This window comes from Alexandromys fortis, unplaced genomic scaffold, assembly GCF_014885135.2.
Source record: "Alexandromys fortis isolate MF-2015 unplaced genomic scaffold, M_Fortis_MF-2015_v1.1 scaffold_406, whole genome shotgun sequence".
NCBI lineage: Eukaryota > Metazoa > Chordata > Mammalia > Rodentia > Cricetidae > Alexandromys > Alexandromys fortis.
This window is the reverse complement of record NW_026068280.1, coordinates 69,765-85,356: the sequence shown is the minus strand read 5'-3', so window position 1 is coordinate 85,356 and position 15,592 is coordinate 69,765. Positions and strand designations below refer to the sequence as shown.

General features: G+C 44.7%; 1 protein-coding gene across 1 annotated transcript; it reads right to left on the bottom strand.

The window, feature by feature from the left end:
- Nucleotides 1-8,603: 8,603 nt before the first annotated feature.
- LOC126494754 (mitochondrial intermembrane space import and assembly protein 40-like) lies at nucleotides 8,604-15,200 on the bottom strand. The gene is made up of 3 exons (XM_050132169.1): nucleotides 13,929-15,200; nucleotides 11,498-11,759; nucleotides 8,604-10,134 (listed from the first exon to the last, which is right to left on the bottom strand). Exon 1 carries the CDS (start codon nucleotides 15,077-15,079, stop codon nucleotides 14,285-14,287), a length of 795 nt encoding a protein of 264 aa, XP_049988126.1. The 5' UTR covers nucleotides 15,080-15,200; the 3' UTR covers nucleotides 8,604-10,134; nucleotides 11,498-11,759; nucleotides 13,929-14,284.
- Nucleotides 15,201-15,592: the final 392 nt, after the last annotated feature.

Sequence of the window (15,592 nt, the reverse complement as noted above, 5' to 3'; positions counted from 1 at the left end):
CTCTCTCTCTCTCTCTCTCTCTCTCTCTCTCTCTCCTCGAACTCAGAGATCCACCTGCCTCTACCTCTGAGACTACAGGCGTGCGCTGCTACCACCCTCCAGTGAGACTGTGTCTGTAAAAAAAAAATTGTGATGGCCCACATCTTTAATCCTAGCACTCGGGAGGCAAAGGCAGGCGGATCTCAGTGAGTTCGAGAACAGCCTGGTCTGCAAATCTGCAAAGTAAGCTCCAGGACAGTCAGGACTGTTACACAGAGAAACCCTGTCTCGAAACAAACAAACAAACAAATCTGTATTTGGAATCTATTGTCGCCATTGTTTAGGCTGCTTCTGATACCCATTTGGCATACCTAAGAAAGTCACTGTATGCTTGGTGTGAGTGATGCGATTCTGCGGCTGGTGGCTCTAAACTGTGGCAGGTGAGAACCCAGGGCGGTGAGGGACAGAATGCCAGGTAGACAGCACTTAAGTGGAGAGTTTTATTGAGATAAAGGGACTGGGTGAAGGGAAGGGAGAGAGAAAGAGAGAGGGAGAGGAAGAGAGATGTAGAGAGAGAAAGGCGAAGAGGAGGAAGTGGGAGAGGTAGGCAGAGTTCCGCCTTTTATTTTTTTAATTTTTTAAAATTTTTTAAAGGTAACATATTTATTACAGGAAAGAGGAAAGAGAAAGAGAGAGAGAGAAAGGGAGGGGGGAGGCAAAGCCCTGTGTGTACACCTGGAGAGAAAACAGGGAACAGGGAGCAATGGCGGGCAGGTCAGAGATTAAAACAGAGTGGGCGTGGCTAGGGCAGGGACCAAAAGAATAACATTCCCACATCTTGCTTTTAATAAAAAAGCAAATTAGACACTCCAGTTTGAAGGAATTGGGGCGGCGANTCTCTCTCTCTCTCTCTCTCTCTCTCTCTCTCTCTCTCTCTCTCTCTCTCTCTCTCTCTCTCTCTCTTTTTCGAGACAGAGCTTCTCTGTGTAGTCCTGGCTGTCCTGGAACTTGCTCTTCTACACCAGGCTGGCCTCAGAGAGATCCGCCTGCCTCTGCTCCTGAGTGCTGGGATTCAAGACGTGCGCCACCGCCGCCCAGTAAGGTGGCACTCTTTTTTTCCGAGACAGAGTAAGGTGGCGTTCTTATTCACAACTACTTAGCTTTTATTTTCCTATGTGTTTCTAGTTTTTCTTTTCTTTTTATTATTATTTTGTGTAGGGTGTTTTGCCCACGTGTTTTGGTACCACACATGTGTAATACCCTCGGAGGCCAGAGAAGGCATCAGATCCCTGTGGGCCTGGAGTTCCAGAGGTTGTGAGTGGCCAGGTGGGTGCTGGAAATGGAACCCAGGTTCTCTGGAAGAGCAACCAGTGCTCGTAATTGCTGAGCCATCTCTCCAACCCCACCTTTTCTTTTTATTTCTTTTCTTTCTTTCTTTCTTTTTCTTTCTCTCTCACTCTCTCTATTTTTTATGATGTTAAATTTCTTTGACTATTTATAGAATCTCATTTTCCAATCCTTTTGTTGCCTTGAAATTTGCCAGTTCTTTTTTGACGGATGTTTAGATTCTCTAATGTTTAGATTTACATACAGCAATGACACCCATATTCACAGTAATTACCTATAACAACAAGAATCCAAGATAAGTTGTGAAGTCCCAGAAGCAGGCAGATTTATAATAAATATTTTTTTGGTTTATTTGCTTTGTTTTTGAGACAGAGTCTCACTGTACAGCCCTGGCTGGCCTGGAACTCAACATGTAGATCAGTTTGACCTCAACTCACAGAGGTCTGTGTATCTCTGCCTAAGGAGTGCTGCACTATCATAACGGTTTTTAAAGAAATCAGTGGCACACGGCTTTAATCCCAGCACTCTGGAGGCAGAGACAGAAGGATTTCTGTGAGTTCAAGAGCCGTCTGGTGGTATACAGAACTAGTTCCAGGACAGTCTCCAAAGCTACAGAGAAACCCTGTCTCAACCCCCCCCCCCAAAAAAATAGTAGGAATTGTGATTGTTATACATTATCATAGATACATTATATTTGGTTGGATTGAAAGTTCTTTGCCTGAGCACATTAGAGCTGACCATGCTCACTCTGTGTGTGTGTGTGTGTGTGCGCGCGCGCGCGCGCACGCGCGCGCTTGCACACAGGAGAGCTGACTCTGCCTCCCCTCGTATGCCCCCTACAGTAATCAGGAGATAGGGCCCTGTACCTTGCCTGGGCAGAACAGTAGAGCTGGCACTGGCAATATGCGTGAGGGGGACCCAGGTCTGAGGGTCCAAGAGCAGGAGAACTGGCCCCATTCCTTGCTGCAGGATGCATTGGGTGAGTTGGCCAAGGCAGTGCTGGAGCGCTCATCCAGGGAAAACTGGCAGACTGACTATCACCCAGGCCCAGAACCAGGGCTATGAATTACCCCACCCCAACATCCACCTGAATTGCTGGAGTATGTAAAGGGACCAGACCTGTTGATCCAAAGATACAGGACCTCCATGACACAGGACAACAGAATATGCAAGAGGAGTGTCAGTGGGGCCCAGTATCTACAGGGCAGCAGAAGCCAGAGGCTTCCAACCAGACCAATGCCTCACGGCAGTGAACACTTAAAGAAAAGATGACTGGACAAACGGTAAAATGTGGGACTCCCAGGGCCACACTATAGCTTCCACGCTGAGATTCTTTTCCTTTTCCTTTCATTTCCTTTGTTTTGGCTTTTCTTTTAAATTTTGTTTATTAAGGGGAGGGCATTTGCCAGGGCAGAGGGCAGATCCTAGATGATAGGGAGACGTGTGGGATCAGAATGCATGATGTGAGATTCACAAAGAATCAGTCAATATTAAAAGAATAATTAAAAAAACTTTGCTTGAGTTTCTTTGAAATGACTGGTGTTAAGCAACAGATAGTGGTTTCGTAGGGCTGGGTATATAATTTTTGGATTTCACTTGACTAAGCACAGACAAGGCCCTAGAATCAACCCATAGTAAGGGAAAACAAAAACAAATCAGCCATCACCACTACCACAAATAAAAAGCAAACCAATAAACAAACATGTTAAAAAAAAAAAAAGAGTGATTTTCCAGCTCCCTGGTTATCCTTGCGAAGATGGACAACACTTCTGGAACATCACAGAGGGCCTTTCTGGTTTCCTTTCTGTTTTTGGTATATGTATATGTATAAACTGTGTGCGTGTACACTGTATGTGTGTGTGTGTGTGCAGGTATGTCTACACATGTGTGTGCATGTATAAGGAGGGCAGAGGTCAATACTGGATGTCTTCCTGAATCACTCTCTACCTTATCTTTTGAGACTATATCTCTCACTAAGTATTGTGCTCCCCAGTTGGTTAACCTGGCTGGCACTGAGCATTAAGGATCTGCCTGTCACTATTCCCTGAGCACTGCAGTTGTACTAGGCCATATCTGGCTTTTTTTTAAACCTGCGTCCTGGGGGGGGGGCTGAACTCAGGTCCTCACGCTTATGAGACAGGTACTCTACCAACTGACCTATTTCTCCAGCCTCCTATTTTCTTTTCTTTTTATCATTGTTTCTCTTTTTAAAAATTTCCATATGTGAACTGAAGCTAACTAAAGGCTTGGATAGTTCTTTTTTTTTAATTTTGCTTTTTGATGTGGGATTCCCCTCTGTATACTATGAATATGTTTTATTACCATTGGTTATTAAAGAAGCTGTTTCAGCTTAGTAGAGTAAAGCCAGGCAAGAAATCCGAATAGAGATATAGAGAGAGTGTAGGCAGAGTCAAAGAGATGCTATGTAACTGCCAAAGGAGAAAGACACCAGCTGCCAGCAGAACCTTACTGGTAAATCATGAGCCTTATGATAAAATACAAAATAGTAAAAATGGGTTAATTTAAGATGTAAGAGTTAGCTATAAATATGCATATGCTATTGGTCAGTGTTGTAATTAATATAGTTTCTGTGTGATTATTTGCATCTGGGCAGCCAGGAAATGAACAAGCAGTCTCTGCCTACAAAATGGTGCCCAACGTGGTGGTCTTGTACCCTGTAGAGATTTGTCACTTGTATTGATTTAACAAAATGCTGACTGACCAGTAGCCAGGCAGAAAGTATAGACAGGGCAACCAGTATAGGAGAATTCTGGGAAGAGGAAAGGCCAGTCTGCAGTTGTCATACAGATGCAGAGGAAGCAAGATGAGAAAGCCTCACTGATAAAATGTACCAAGCTAACACAGATAAGAATTATGGGTTAATGAAAGATATGAGAGTTAGTTAATAAGAAGCCTGAGCTAATAGGCCAACCAGTTTATAATTAATGTAGGCCTCTTTGTGTTTATTTGGGGCTGAATGGCTGCAGACTAGGCGGGACAGAAACCTCTGTCAACACCTTTTCTATAACTTTTTACCTTGATGGGTGGTATCTTTATATCTTTATTTTGGGGGAGGAGGAGGCTGTTATTGCAGGGCACATCTGCTTTAGCACAGGAGGCTTGTCTGCCCACCCGGTCGTAAGATGGTGTTCTAGTTTCATTTCTGTGCCTGTGATAAAGCACCCCAATGAAAAGTAGTTTAGGGGAGAAAGGAGTTTATTTGGTTCACAATTCCAGGTCCATCATAGCAGAGAAGTTACAGTGGCAGGAACTCAAAGCAGCAAGCCATGGCATGTCACAGTTAAGAGCAGAGAGAAATAAATACATACAAGATGACTTGCTTTTCTTTCTCCTCTCTTATATAGTTCAGGATCCCTTGCCTAGGGAATGGTGCTACCCACTGTGGGCTGGGTCTTCTCACATTAATTGACAGTCAAGACAATTTCCCACATACATACACACAGGAAATCTGATCTAGACAATTTCTTAATTGAGATTCTTTCCCCTTAGGGTTAGAGAGATGGCTCAGCAGTTAACAGCCTTTATGTTCTTGCAGAAGACCTAAGTCCATTTCCCAGTGGCCCATAAATGCCTGTATTTCAAGCTCTAGAAGATGTGACACCCTCTTCTGGCTTCTGCAGGCACCTGCACTCATATGTACATACTCACATGTAGACATCTATGCATAACTAGAAATAAAATAAATCTTGAGAGGAAAAAGACTCTCGAGGATAGATTCTAGGCTATTTCGAGTCGAGAGTTAAAAATTACTGCAAGTATTCAATTGTTGCACAAACTGTGTTTTATACTGTGTCTCATGGGATTTCAGCTTTCACTGAGCAGAGGATTGGAGAACAAGCAGTTTTCTGACCATTTGTTTAAAGAAGTACCAGTGAGGAAACAAGGAGACAAATTAGGGACAGGAAAGAAGACAAGAAAAAGCTACAAGAGCGATGTAGGCAACTGGTCCCCATTGGAGACTCATGGGAAGCAGTGCAGAATGAGCCTCAGTTGGTTTTATCTTAGAGGCAAGGAAGCTGTGGCATTTATCCACACTCCTCTCTCATTGCCTGGGGCAGGGCCAACCAACAACAGTGCTCCTTGACAGTTGTGGTTGTCTCAGACAAGGACCATTCCTCTCAATGTGGCTTGAGGATGTCCTCAAATTGCGAGTCTCACATCCTTGCAGTATGATCCTGTATGTATGTACAGAATGGCGATACCCCAGGAGATGGATAGGGCTCAGACAACATTTCCTTTCTTTTAATACTGAAGGTAAGTGGGATGAGTCAGTTGTTCATGCTTCCTGACATAGACAGGTGCTATGGAACGAACCAGGGCATGTGGATAAGTGAGACTGTGCCCCATTTAAGGGGAGCAAGCAATTTTATGCTCTAAGGTCAAAAGACCAAAGCTAGTCTACGCTTTGATGTCCCCACTGGACAGTCCCCAAAGCAGCCTGGGCACAATTGTCCCAGGAGACTCTAGACTTGTATTCTTTTTGTGTGTGTTCTTCTGTAGGGCAGCAGCGGGCCTTTCACTTGAACTGGCCTATTGCCTCATCTTTCCAACAAGGTGAAGTTTTTTTTTTTGTGTGTGTGTTTGTTTGCTTTTAATTACATTGTGTGCACAGCCTTTGGAACCCTAAGCATGTAAGGGAGCACACTGGCTGGATTTCAGAACTCTGTGAGCAGTCCTCTCCTTACAGCAGCGCAAGACAGGAAAACTCATGGCCTGGAAGATCTTGCTAGAGGAGTAAGAGAACTCATTTAATTGAGAGATAATTGGCCGAGTTTAAAATTAGTAAGCCACATCCATCTTTGCCCATTGGTTCGCAGGCCTTTGCTTCCCTTCCATGGTGCAGTTCATTAGACGGGGCAAGAGATCTTAGAAGAACAGGGTATCCAGAGCGGGGAAGTTGAAGATACTTTTCCTTACGTCTCATTCTGGGTTAGTGGTCTATCAGTTGGCTTGAGACTTAATCTGTCTCTGCTCCAGCAGCTGTAGCTCTGTAAGAGAAACTGAATGGGCAGCACTTCCCATTGCCCATTATTTCACTTATTGCCTCTATATCTGCCTTGTGTTGTTTATTGGAGCGTCAAGTGTCTCAGAGCCCATAAGTCTTGCATCGTATTATCTTCCTTCTCCTTTTAAATTTTAAGTCTTATATTAAATTCATCTTTTGACAATTTCTTATGTATACAAAATATATACTCTATAGAGTATGTTCTGATTATGGTACTTTCACCCTCTCGCCTTCCATCCTACTCCCCGTGGCCCCTCCTCCCTGCAAGCCCCTTTCCTCCAGTTAGTGGTCCTCCGCCTCCACATCTCCTCACTGCACTAATCCTGGTCCCTTATAGCCTCCCTCCAGTCTCTTTCCTCTTCCATGTGCCATCATCCTTTTGATGACCCCGACCTTCCTCATCACTGTTTCTCTCTCTTGTGCTCTTTTGCAGGTTTTTGGGCTCTCACAGAAGACTGGGACGAGAGTTTGGTTCTCAGCTCCCATGTCAGGCACCTTTCAGATCACCTGCAACTCCAGATTTGGGGAATCTGGTGTCCTTTTAGGGCCTCCTCAAGTGTACACATGCACATTCCCACACGCACGCACACACACGAATAAAAATGAAAAAACAAATTGCTCTACACCTTGTGCTGAGGTCATAATTTCTCACTGCGTGCATTATCTCCATGCACCTTGGGAGCCACCCTGTGCTCTGTGGGATGTTTATCAGCATGCTTAATCTCTACCCACTGGGTGCCAGCAGCAGCCTCCTGCATTTTCTGACAGCTAAACATATTTGTAGACATTTCCAAACGTTCCGGGGGAACAAAACAATCCGTGACTGTGAGTCACTCCTCTTATGTAACAAGTCAAGCTTTGGGAACAGAGACAGTAATCCCTCGGCCACACAGCCCTTTACACACGGAGCATGATAGTGTGCTTCCCATTTGACTTTTTGTTTTTATTTCATTTTGTCTTTCGAATGTTCTAAAATTTACCATTTTTTCTTTGTTAGTTTTAATGCACTTTCTAAAGATTTGGTGATGTTTTTGTTTGCATCGGACCAAAGACTCTATTAACTAAGTATTTTATTTATTTGCTTTGGAAGCAATCTATAACCATGCCCAAATTTCTTCATTTTAGTCTTTTTAGTCTTCACTCAGTGTTTGTTCTTTTAGTGTAAAACAAAATTTCCCATGGTTTCTTCTTTAAAATCCCATGCCAGTTTTCAGTGGTTTTAAATTTGTCCGACCAACTTTAAAATATATAACATTTTATTAATTCTTTGAGAACTTAATACAATGCATTTCGATCCTATCAATAACCCCTAACTCCTCCTAAATCACCCCCACCCCTCTCCTCCTTCCAACTTCATGTCTTTTCTTAAAAATGACCTGTTGTGTCCATTTGAGCTGCCCATATACACCTGACTGTAGGGCCATCCACTGAGGAATGATGGACCTATCCGGGGCCACATGTTGAAGAAAGCTGCTTCTCCCTCCACGCAGAAGTCATCAACTGTCTCTAGATCCTCAGACCTGGAGGCTTGTTAAGTCCCTGCCCCTTTCTTTATTCAGCCAGGTTTTAATTGGTGACTTGCTATCATGAGCAATGGCTTTTTTTCTTCTTTTTGAGACAGGGTGCCAAGGCTGGCCTGAAGTTTGTGAGTCTCTTGCTTCAGACTCCAGAGTGCTTGGATTACTAGCCTGCACCTTCATACCTAACTATTTTCTCTCCCTGTCTCTTTTTCTCCTTTTTGGATTGTTTGAGATAGAGTTCCACCCTGTAGCCTGGGCTGGCCTGGAACTCACTATGTAACTCACTCTGGCCTTGAACTCATGGCAGTTCTCTAGTCTGCTGGGATTACAAATGTGAGGCACCACAGCTGGCATTTTACATTTTTAATATTAGAGCATTCTTTATCCAGTATTTTTACTGAATTTTCTCAGCTAACCCTTATGCTTCAATGACCTCATTTAGTCTTATGGCTTTAAGATCACTTGTACATTGATATTGATCTAGGTGCCAATAACTTGGATGATGTCATTAGTCTTACGCAAGGCTTTCCCTGTACAGTTATGGCTTGCCAGTTTCCATCCCTAGCATGGACCACATACTACTCACAGCATTAAGCTTCCTATTCCAAATATTCAGGTACCTGGATGCTGAAGAGGAAATCTAAATTTCACACATTGAAGCTGAACTCCTGACAACTTGCTCCTTTAGCAGTGCATCGGTGGCGTCTCAACAAGAAATTGGAACCGCTGTGTGTGCTATGAAATGACATATTTATTTATAGGAATCAGGTTCCACACGATCATAGGAGACGCAAGGGAACTGAGCGGTGGGAGAAGACAGTTGAAAGATAAGAGCGCAGAAGCCATTGTCCACCAGGGATCACTAAGGGAAGCTACTAGAATCTATGAAGGGCTGTTGCTTCTTTCTCAGAGGGAGAGCCTGATTCCATGGCAGGCTAGCAGTGCAAAGCAAAAGAAAAGCGGGGCATGAAGCAGAAGACATCAAGGATCACTAGGAATGTACAAGGTTTAACTGGGACCAGTGAGAACAAGTCTGTCTGGTCTCACTGCCTTGAACTTTGATGATAGTGGTAACCTATAGAAGGGTCTAATGCCCTTCTCATTGATCTGTACAGAAACCTGGCCCTGGATTCAGGAAAGTTGAGGGAAGAGATCCAGCCAGAGCTGAGGTTCCAGCTGTTGCTTACCCCTGTCCCGTATCATCCATCACTAGATACTGGTAGGAGCTGCAGTGGTGTCTGACACCTGACCCACACCTTCAAGGTGTAATGGCTGATGTTCCAATTCCACTTTCCAGATCTCAACAGTGTTTATATGATCAGCCCTAGCCTAGAACTGCAGCAAGCTAGGAGGCTATCTGTCAGTCTACATCAGTGGGCAGATCTAGAGGAGAGGAAATAAGGAAATGGCCCTGTGTAAGGTAACATGGTGTACAATTCTCCAAGGAGCATCTCCATCACAGGAAATGGCAATTTCATCATGCTAGGAGTCGGGGGTCTTATTTAGTAAAGTGTCTGTTCATGAATTGTGTTCATTTGTGTCTGATTGTTCGTTCATTTTCTTATTGTCAAACTTTAATAGCTGGTGTGAATTGACTGTAACAGTCCTTTGTCAGTGAAGGCTTGCTTTTCTGTGTTCATTTGGGCAAACACTCTTATTCTAAACATTAATCAAAAATCAATTTGTTCAATTACAGGTACCCTTCTAGCTATGGAGGTAACCAAATTAGTCAAAAAGAATTTTAATTTTTACAGGGGACCAATGGCAAATCAGCTAATATCAAAGTATTTTCTTTATATAGCTTCAAACAAAAAGAGTACTCTGCAAAAAATAAGCAAATTCATATCATTTACAGATGACCATACTGGTCGAGAACTGATTTTGCCCAGGGTTGTTTGCTTAAGGCAATGGAGCTCCCATTTGCCACTAATGATGTTATTTAGGTTTGGTCCCCTGGTTTTCACTAAGATCCTTTTGTTCGATGGGAAATGCTAGGTCATAAAATAGAACATGTATAAGAAAATGAATTTTCTTGTCTCATGAGAAAAATACATATCTCTATGAACTCTAGGTAGAAGAAGATATTTGGCTGCTCTATAAATCATTTTAGTTATTTTTTGTTTCAGAAAAGGAAGATGGACCCAAAGGAAATCAGTTTTACAAAACGTGTTCATCCTTCTCTTGATCGGAGGTGTGCGTTTCCTGTTTTGAGGCTTTCCACAGAGGATTAAAAGTTGATCTCAAGGCCTGAGTTGGTTTTTCCTGTCAAAAAACAAAAGAAGAAAAAAAAGAAAAGAATCGGTCAAGACATAGTTTAGGAGTTTCACCTGTGACTCCCATATGACAGCGCTTTTGAATCTGTGAGGTCTTGAACGTTCACTATTAATGCCAACAAGTTCTGACAGGTCACCTGTAAGACTCCCATCTGTAATCATGCGGATGGACTTAGGAAGGGCCAAAGGAAGCTGTCAGGGTGGGCTTTATTCTTCCAGAGAATCCAGGCTTGATTCCCAGCGCTCGTGTCAGGCAATCTGTAACTACATCTCCAAGAGGTCCTATACCCTCTTCTGGACTCCATGGGCGGCCACACCCACATTACATATGGTAGACACAGACAGAAGACACACATACACAAGTAGAAATAAATCTTTAAATCTAAAAAAGAAGGGAAAATATAAGGGAATTACTCTGTTTTGCCCATAGTCCTAGTAGAGAGATACAGATGAGAAAAATAAATGGGGATGGGTAGCTAGACAAAGTTTTGAGACTTTTGGGAAAATGGGGGAGGCAAGGGCTGTTTCCAGAAGGCCCACAGAGTTTGGAGGTTAACATGGGAGAAATAGAATTGCCTAGAGTTACACAGACACGTACATATTCAGGCCTCAGAAGCTTTGTCAGACTTGTAGCGATTATCTTGAGGGATGCTACAGGAATGCTCTTGTGTTTGTATCATCTGGGCACACAAACACTGCACGTTCCTAGCGTGCTTTGTACTTCCCAACATCTGTTCACCGTGCCTTGAAACCAAAGAGGATGATCAGCAGGTGTCCTATCATTCCCATGCCCAAAAAGAAGGCCAGCAGCAGGAGACCTACCTCAGACTTAGTCCCTCAGCTCGCACTACTCTCTTAGCTCAATTGTCATGCTTACTTGCCACCTCAACAAAATATTCAACTTTGCAGACAGAGCCTGAGGACATCCTAGGGACCTCATCTGTTGGACAGACCTCCAGGGCTCTACATGTTTTAACAGGTCTCAGAGCAAAATGTGAGCACCCTATGGGGGGAACGACTGGAATTTCAAAATCGTGCAAAAGACACATGCACAGGCCAGCCTGAGTACAGGCCTTAGGCAACAGCTTCTTGCCTGATTCCAGGGGCCTTGCTCCAAAGTCACGTCTTCTCCGGTTTGATATATCAGAGGTCAGAATCGAAGTTTCAAACTAGGGGCTCTGTGAACAAATTCCAGAAGGTCTTTCCTGAGATCTTGGGGGTCTTAATTACTTCGTTTTAAGGGTGCACAGTTTAGGAGGTGAGAAGCCACAGGGTATCTGAGGAGAGGAAGCAAGAGAACTCCATCTAGCGACACAAAACACATCCTGAGGAAGCAGACACAATTCACCTACCTTACTACTTTCTCATTAAATGGAAGAAAAAAACCACCACCATCCAGGAAAAGACCATGTGCCATGTGGAAGGTGGGATGCTGGGACAAAATGAGTCAGTTGGCCAGACCCACAGTCTATGGCAAATCGGCACCCCTGGAAAGCCAACCAATTGACCAGGAAATCGCGTCACTAAATCTTCTTTCCCCAAGCCTCAAGACCAGATGCCATTTTCCAGCCATTTCCATTTGTAGTTTCTCTGATGGTGTGATACTCCAAGGATCTGTGGATTATTAAAGAATGAAGAAGTCAGCTGATAAGTTAGCCCATGCAGAAAAGGCAAATCAGGATCACACAGGTCCCCATTGCTGCTGGTCAGTCTGTCCAGTGGCCCAATAACCAGGTGACTTTCTTTTGGAAAATTAGAGTCTTAATATCAGGGCTGGTAAAAAAAAAAGTTCTGGAATTCATTTTAGAAAGAACAGGGGTTTTTTTGGGGGGGTGATCTCTTCAGTGAACATACCCACCCCTGTCTATCTGTATTACTATCTCATTCATTTTTATGAGTCCTTATGAGCCTGGAGAGTGACGTCACTGTTGTCAGTGATGGGGAGGTTTGACTTTTCTTTCATTAATAAGAATTTTCTCCTGAGTCACAGCAGATGATTTACTGGCTGTCAGGAAGGACCTCAAACTCATAATAGTAGGTCCTCCATAAATAGAAGCCATACGTCACATAAGATGGGAACGGCCTCCTAGGGCATAGAGAAGCGAACATTTGCAGAAAAACTAATCAAAATTGTTCCGCTTGATGGTGCTTGACGTCATCCTGTGGAGCAGAGGCTAGTCACTGCGGTCACCTGGGAAGAGTTGAAAAACAGCAGCATGTATTCTTCAGAAATTCTGCTTCAAAAACCCGTGTTGGTGACTGCGTAACTTTCAAAACCTTTATAAGTCATTCTATCTAATATACTAATACAATTGAAAATCAACCTTAGGTATTGGCCATACCATGAACATGCCGTTTTGTCTGATCTTGGAAGCTAAGCAGGTTTAGCCCTGGTTTAGTAGCTGGATGAGAGAAACAACCTTAATAGTTTGATTGCTTTTCCTATTTCTATTCACCTCTTCTAGACCAAGCTAGTCCAGTTTCTCTATATCACAAATAAAAGTACATTTATTTATTCAGTGTGTGTGTGTGTGTGTGTGTGTGTGTGTGTGTGTTGGGTCTGTGTGTGCCACTATTTGTGTGTAGAGGTCAGAGGTTCTCTCTTTCCAGTATGAGGGTCCCAGGGATTGAACTCAGGTCATCACGTGGCAAGTGCCTATAACCGCTGAGCCATCTCACCAGTGTAAATGATTTTCTTAGGTGCCCAAACTAGATCTAATGACAGGGTGTGGCAACAAAACTTGTAATCCTAGCACTTGGGAAAACTGAGACCAGAAGATCAAGAGTTCAAGGCTATCCTGGGCCACACTGCAGCAAGACCTCATTTAAAAAAAAAAAAAAACAAACAAACCAAAAAAATGGCTGGAAGATGGTACAGTGGATAAAAGTGCTTGCTGTGCAAGCACGAGGACCTGAGTTTGAATCTCCAGAACCCAGAGAGAAGCAAGACATGCCAACAGGAACGTCTGTGACTCATGGCTCCTAAAGGGAGAGAAGCCCGAGGGACAGTTAGCCTGGCATATGCAACCGAAAACCAGCTGACACCCTGCCTCAGGCAAGGTGGTAAGCAGACAGTGACAGCCTTGGGCTGTTCTCTGACCTCCGCACGAATGCTGTGGCATACATGGGTTCACATATTTTCCCTTCCCCCCCACATATCCCCCCTCTCCCTCCACATTGTCCCCTTGTCCCCCACATACCTCCCCCCGAAGTCTTAGAACTCATTCTCTTTCTGTCTTCTTCTTCTTCTTTTTTTTTTTTTTTTTTTTTTTTTTTTTTTTTTTTTTTTTTTTTTTTTTTTTTTTTTTTTGAAAAGGAATCATTTCTTTTAATTGAATACTTCATTCAGACCACATCCCCTTCTGGATGCTTTTCAGGCAACCATTTGGTCCCCACTTCTCAAGAATGTTACAACTGACTGTATTGAGTGAGCAGGAGCCCCAAATCAGGCCTTTGAAACTGTAAAACAAGCAGCACCTTCCCCCAAACCACCCTCTCCTTTCACTTAGCAAGGGACTGGGAGCTAAAGGATCCAAATTCTACTTTCCAACTGTAGACACCCAGGAACCTGGATGCACTGCAAACACCACAAGCTAGCATATCAGAGATGAAGCAAGGCAGCCCCTACACACTCCAAGACGAGGCTCTGATCGCTCCTCCCACAGGAATGGCCTTGCGCCAGCATTCTTAAAGGAAGGCGTCTTGGCCTCTACTTAATTTCCCAAAGACTTATAAAATCTACCAAAAGGAACACGATGGATCAGCATAAGTTGGCTTACTCACGAGAGACTTTCTTGAGTAACAACTTTTGACTGTTGAGAATGTCACGTTTTTTTTTTTTTCAAGGCAGCAAAGTCCAGGGCACTCGAGAGGACAGTTGAGCAGCGACCTAGTGCTGGGGGTAGGTTTATGTAGGGTGCAGGCGCACACCACACACACCGCTTTTCTTCAGGGTATATGGCAAGCCGCCAAGACGCCTGATCATCAAGGTAAGTTATTTTCTATAGGACAGAGCGTAGACCAGCAGAGGGAAAGGTGCTCTCGTGGAGGGCTATCGGAAGGCGGTTATTGTGCAGAAAGTCCTGAGGCTTAAGCAAAAGGGTGGCGGCAGCTGGGGACTGGGACTTCTAGATACTTGGCTACTGCTTGGTGGCAGCAGAGGCCTCAGTGCCACCTGCTTCCTCCACCGATTGTGCTGGCTCCTCTTCCTCCTCCTCTTCCTCCACCTCGTAGTAGCCAACCTCGTAGTAAACATCGCCGTCCTCCTCTTCCTCATCCTCCCCATAGTAGTCAATCTCGTAGTAGATGTTCTCATCTTCCTCCTCCTCATAGTAGAAGTCGCCCTCTTCGTAATAGTCGCTCTCCCACTCTTCAGCCCCTTCGTAGTAGACATCGTCTTCCTCGCCCTCCGCATAATAGCTATCGTAATAGTCCTCCTCCTCCTCCTCCTCCTCCTCCTCCTCCTCCTCCTCCTCCTCCTCCTCACTCTCTTCCTTGTCCTCCTCGCCCTCTTCGCCCTCCTCGCCATCTTCGCCCTCCTTGTCCTCCTTGCCCTCCTCGTAGAAGTTTCCCTTGTCCTCATCCTTGTTCTCACCGTTGGCCTCATTCTCCTCTTGGGGATAGACGTCTGGATACTTCCGCACGCACTCCTGCATGGCTTGGAACTGCTCTGCGCAGTCTGACCCCTTGATTTCGTCCGTGCTGTAATGGAAGCAGGCGAAGGCAGATTTGAAGGATTCTCCACAAGGACCGCTGGTCATCCCCCCAAAGCACGGGCAATTCCAGTTAATTTCTCCACTTGGCAGTGTCAAGCCGTACTCCTCATAGGGATCCTTGGGGTCGTCGACCACCAGCTCTGCGTTGCTGGGACTTTCATGGTCTTCTCTGGTCACAAATATGATTTGATCCTTCCCTTCCTGCCGGCAGTAGGCCATGGTAGCTCGGGGTGTTGGTGCTCAGTGCTGCTGGTGGCTACTGACTAGCAGCTTCAAGTTCGCAGCTCACTGCTCGCAAGGCTGGAGCGAGTGGCTGTCTCTGTTATACCTTCAGGCTGTGACCTCCTCCCTCTCTGCTCCTCAGCCTGGAGGCGTGGAGGGCGGTTCTAAGGCCCGCAGGGACCCGCCCCTTCCAGGCCGGCTCCGCTGGCCCTCAGTATTTTTTCAAAGGAAAACATAATCTCCTGCGGTTTTGATGAGTACTCCTCAAAGGTCCATGTGTAAAAGTTGGGTCCCCAGCGTAGTGCTATTTATTGGACGGTTCCTGTGAATCTTTAAGCATTCCTGTAGAAACGACTGGAAGACCCTTTGGTTACTGAGGGTATTTCCTGGAAGGGAATAATGAGTCTGAACTCATCCAGGCCCTTTGCATCCTGGGTCATGGTGTGACCAAGGTTTCTCTGGTTATGTGCGTGTGTCACCTGTCACCGTCATCCACTGGAGCTGCCCAAT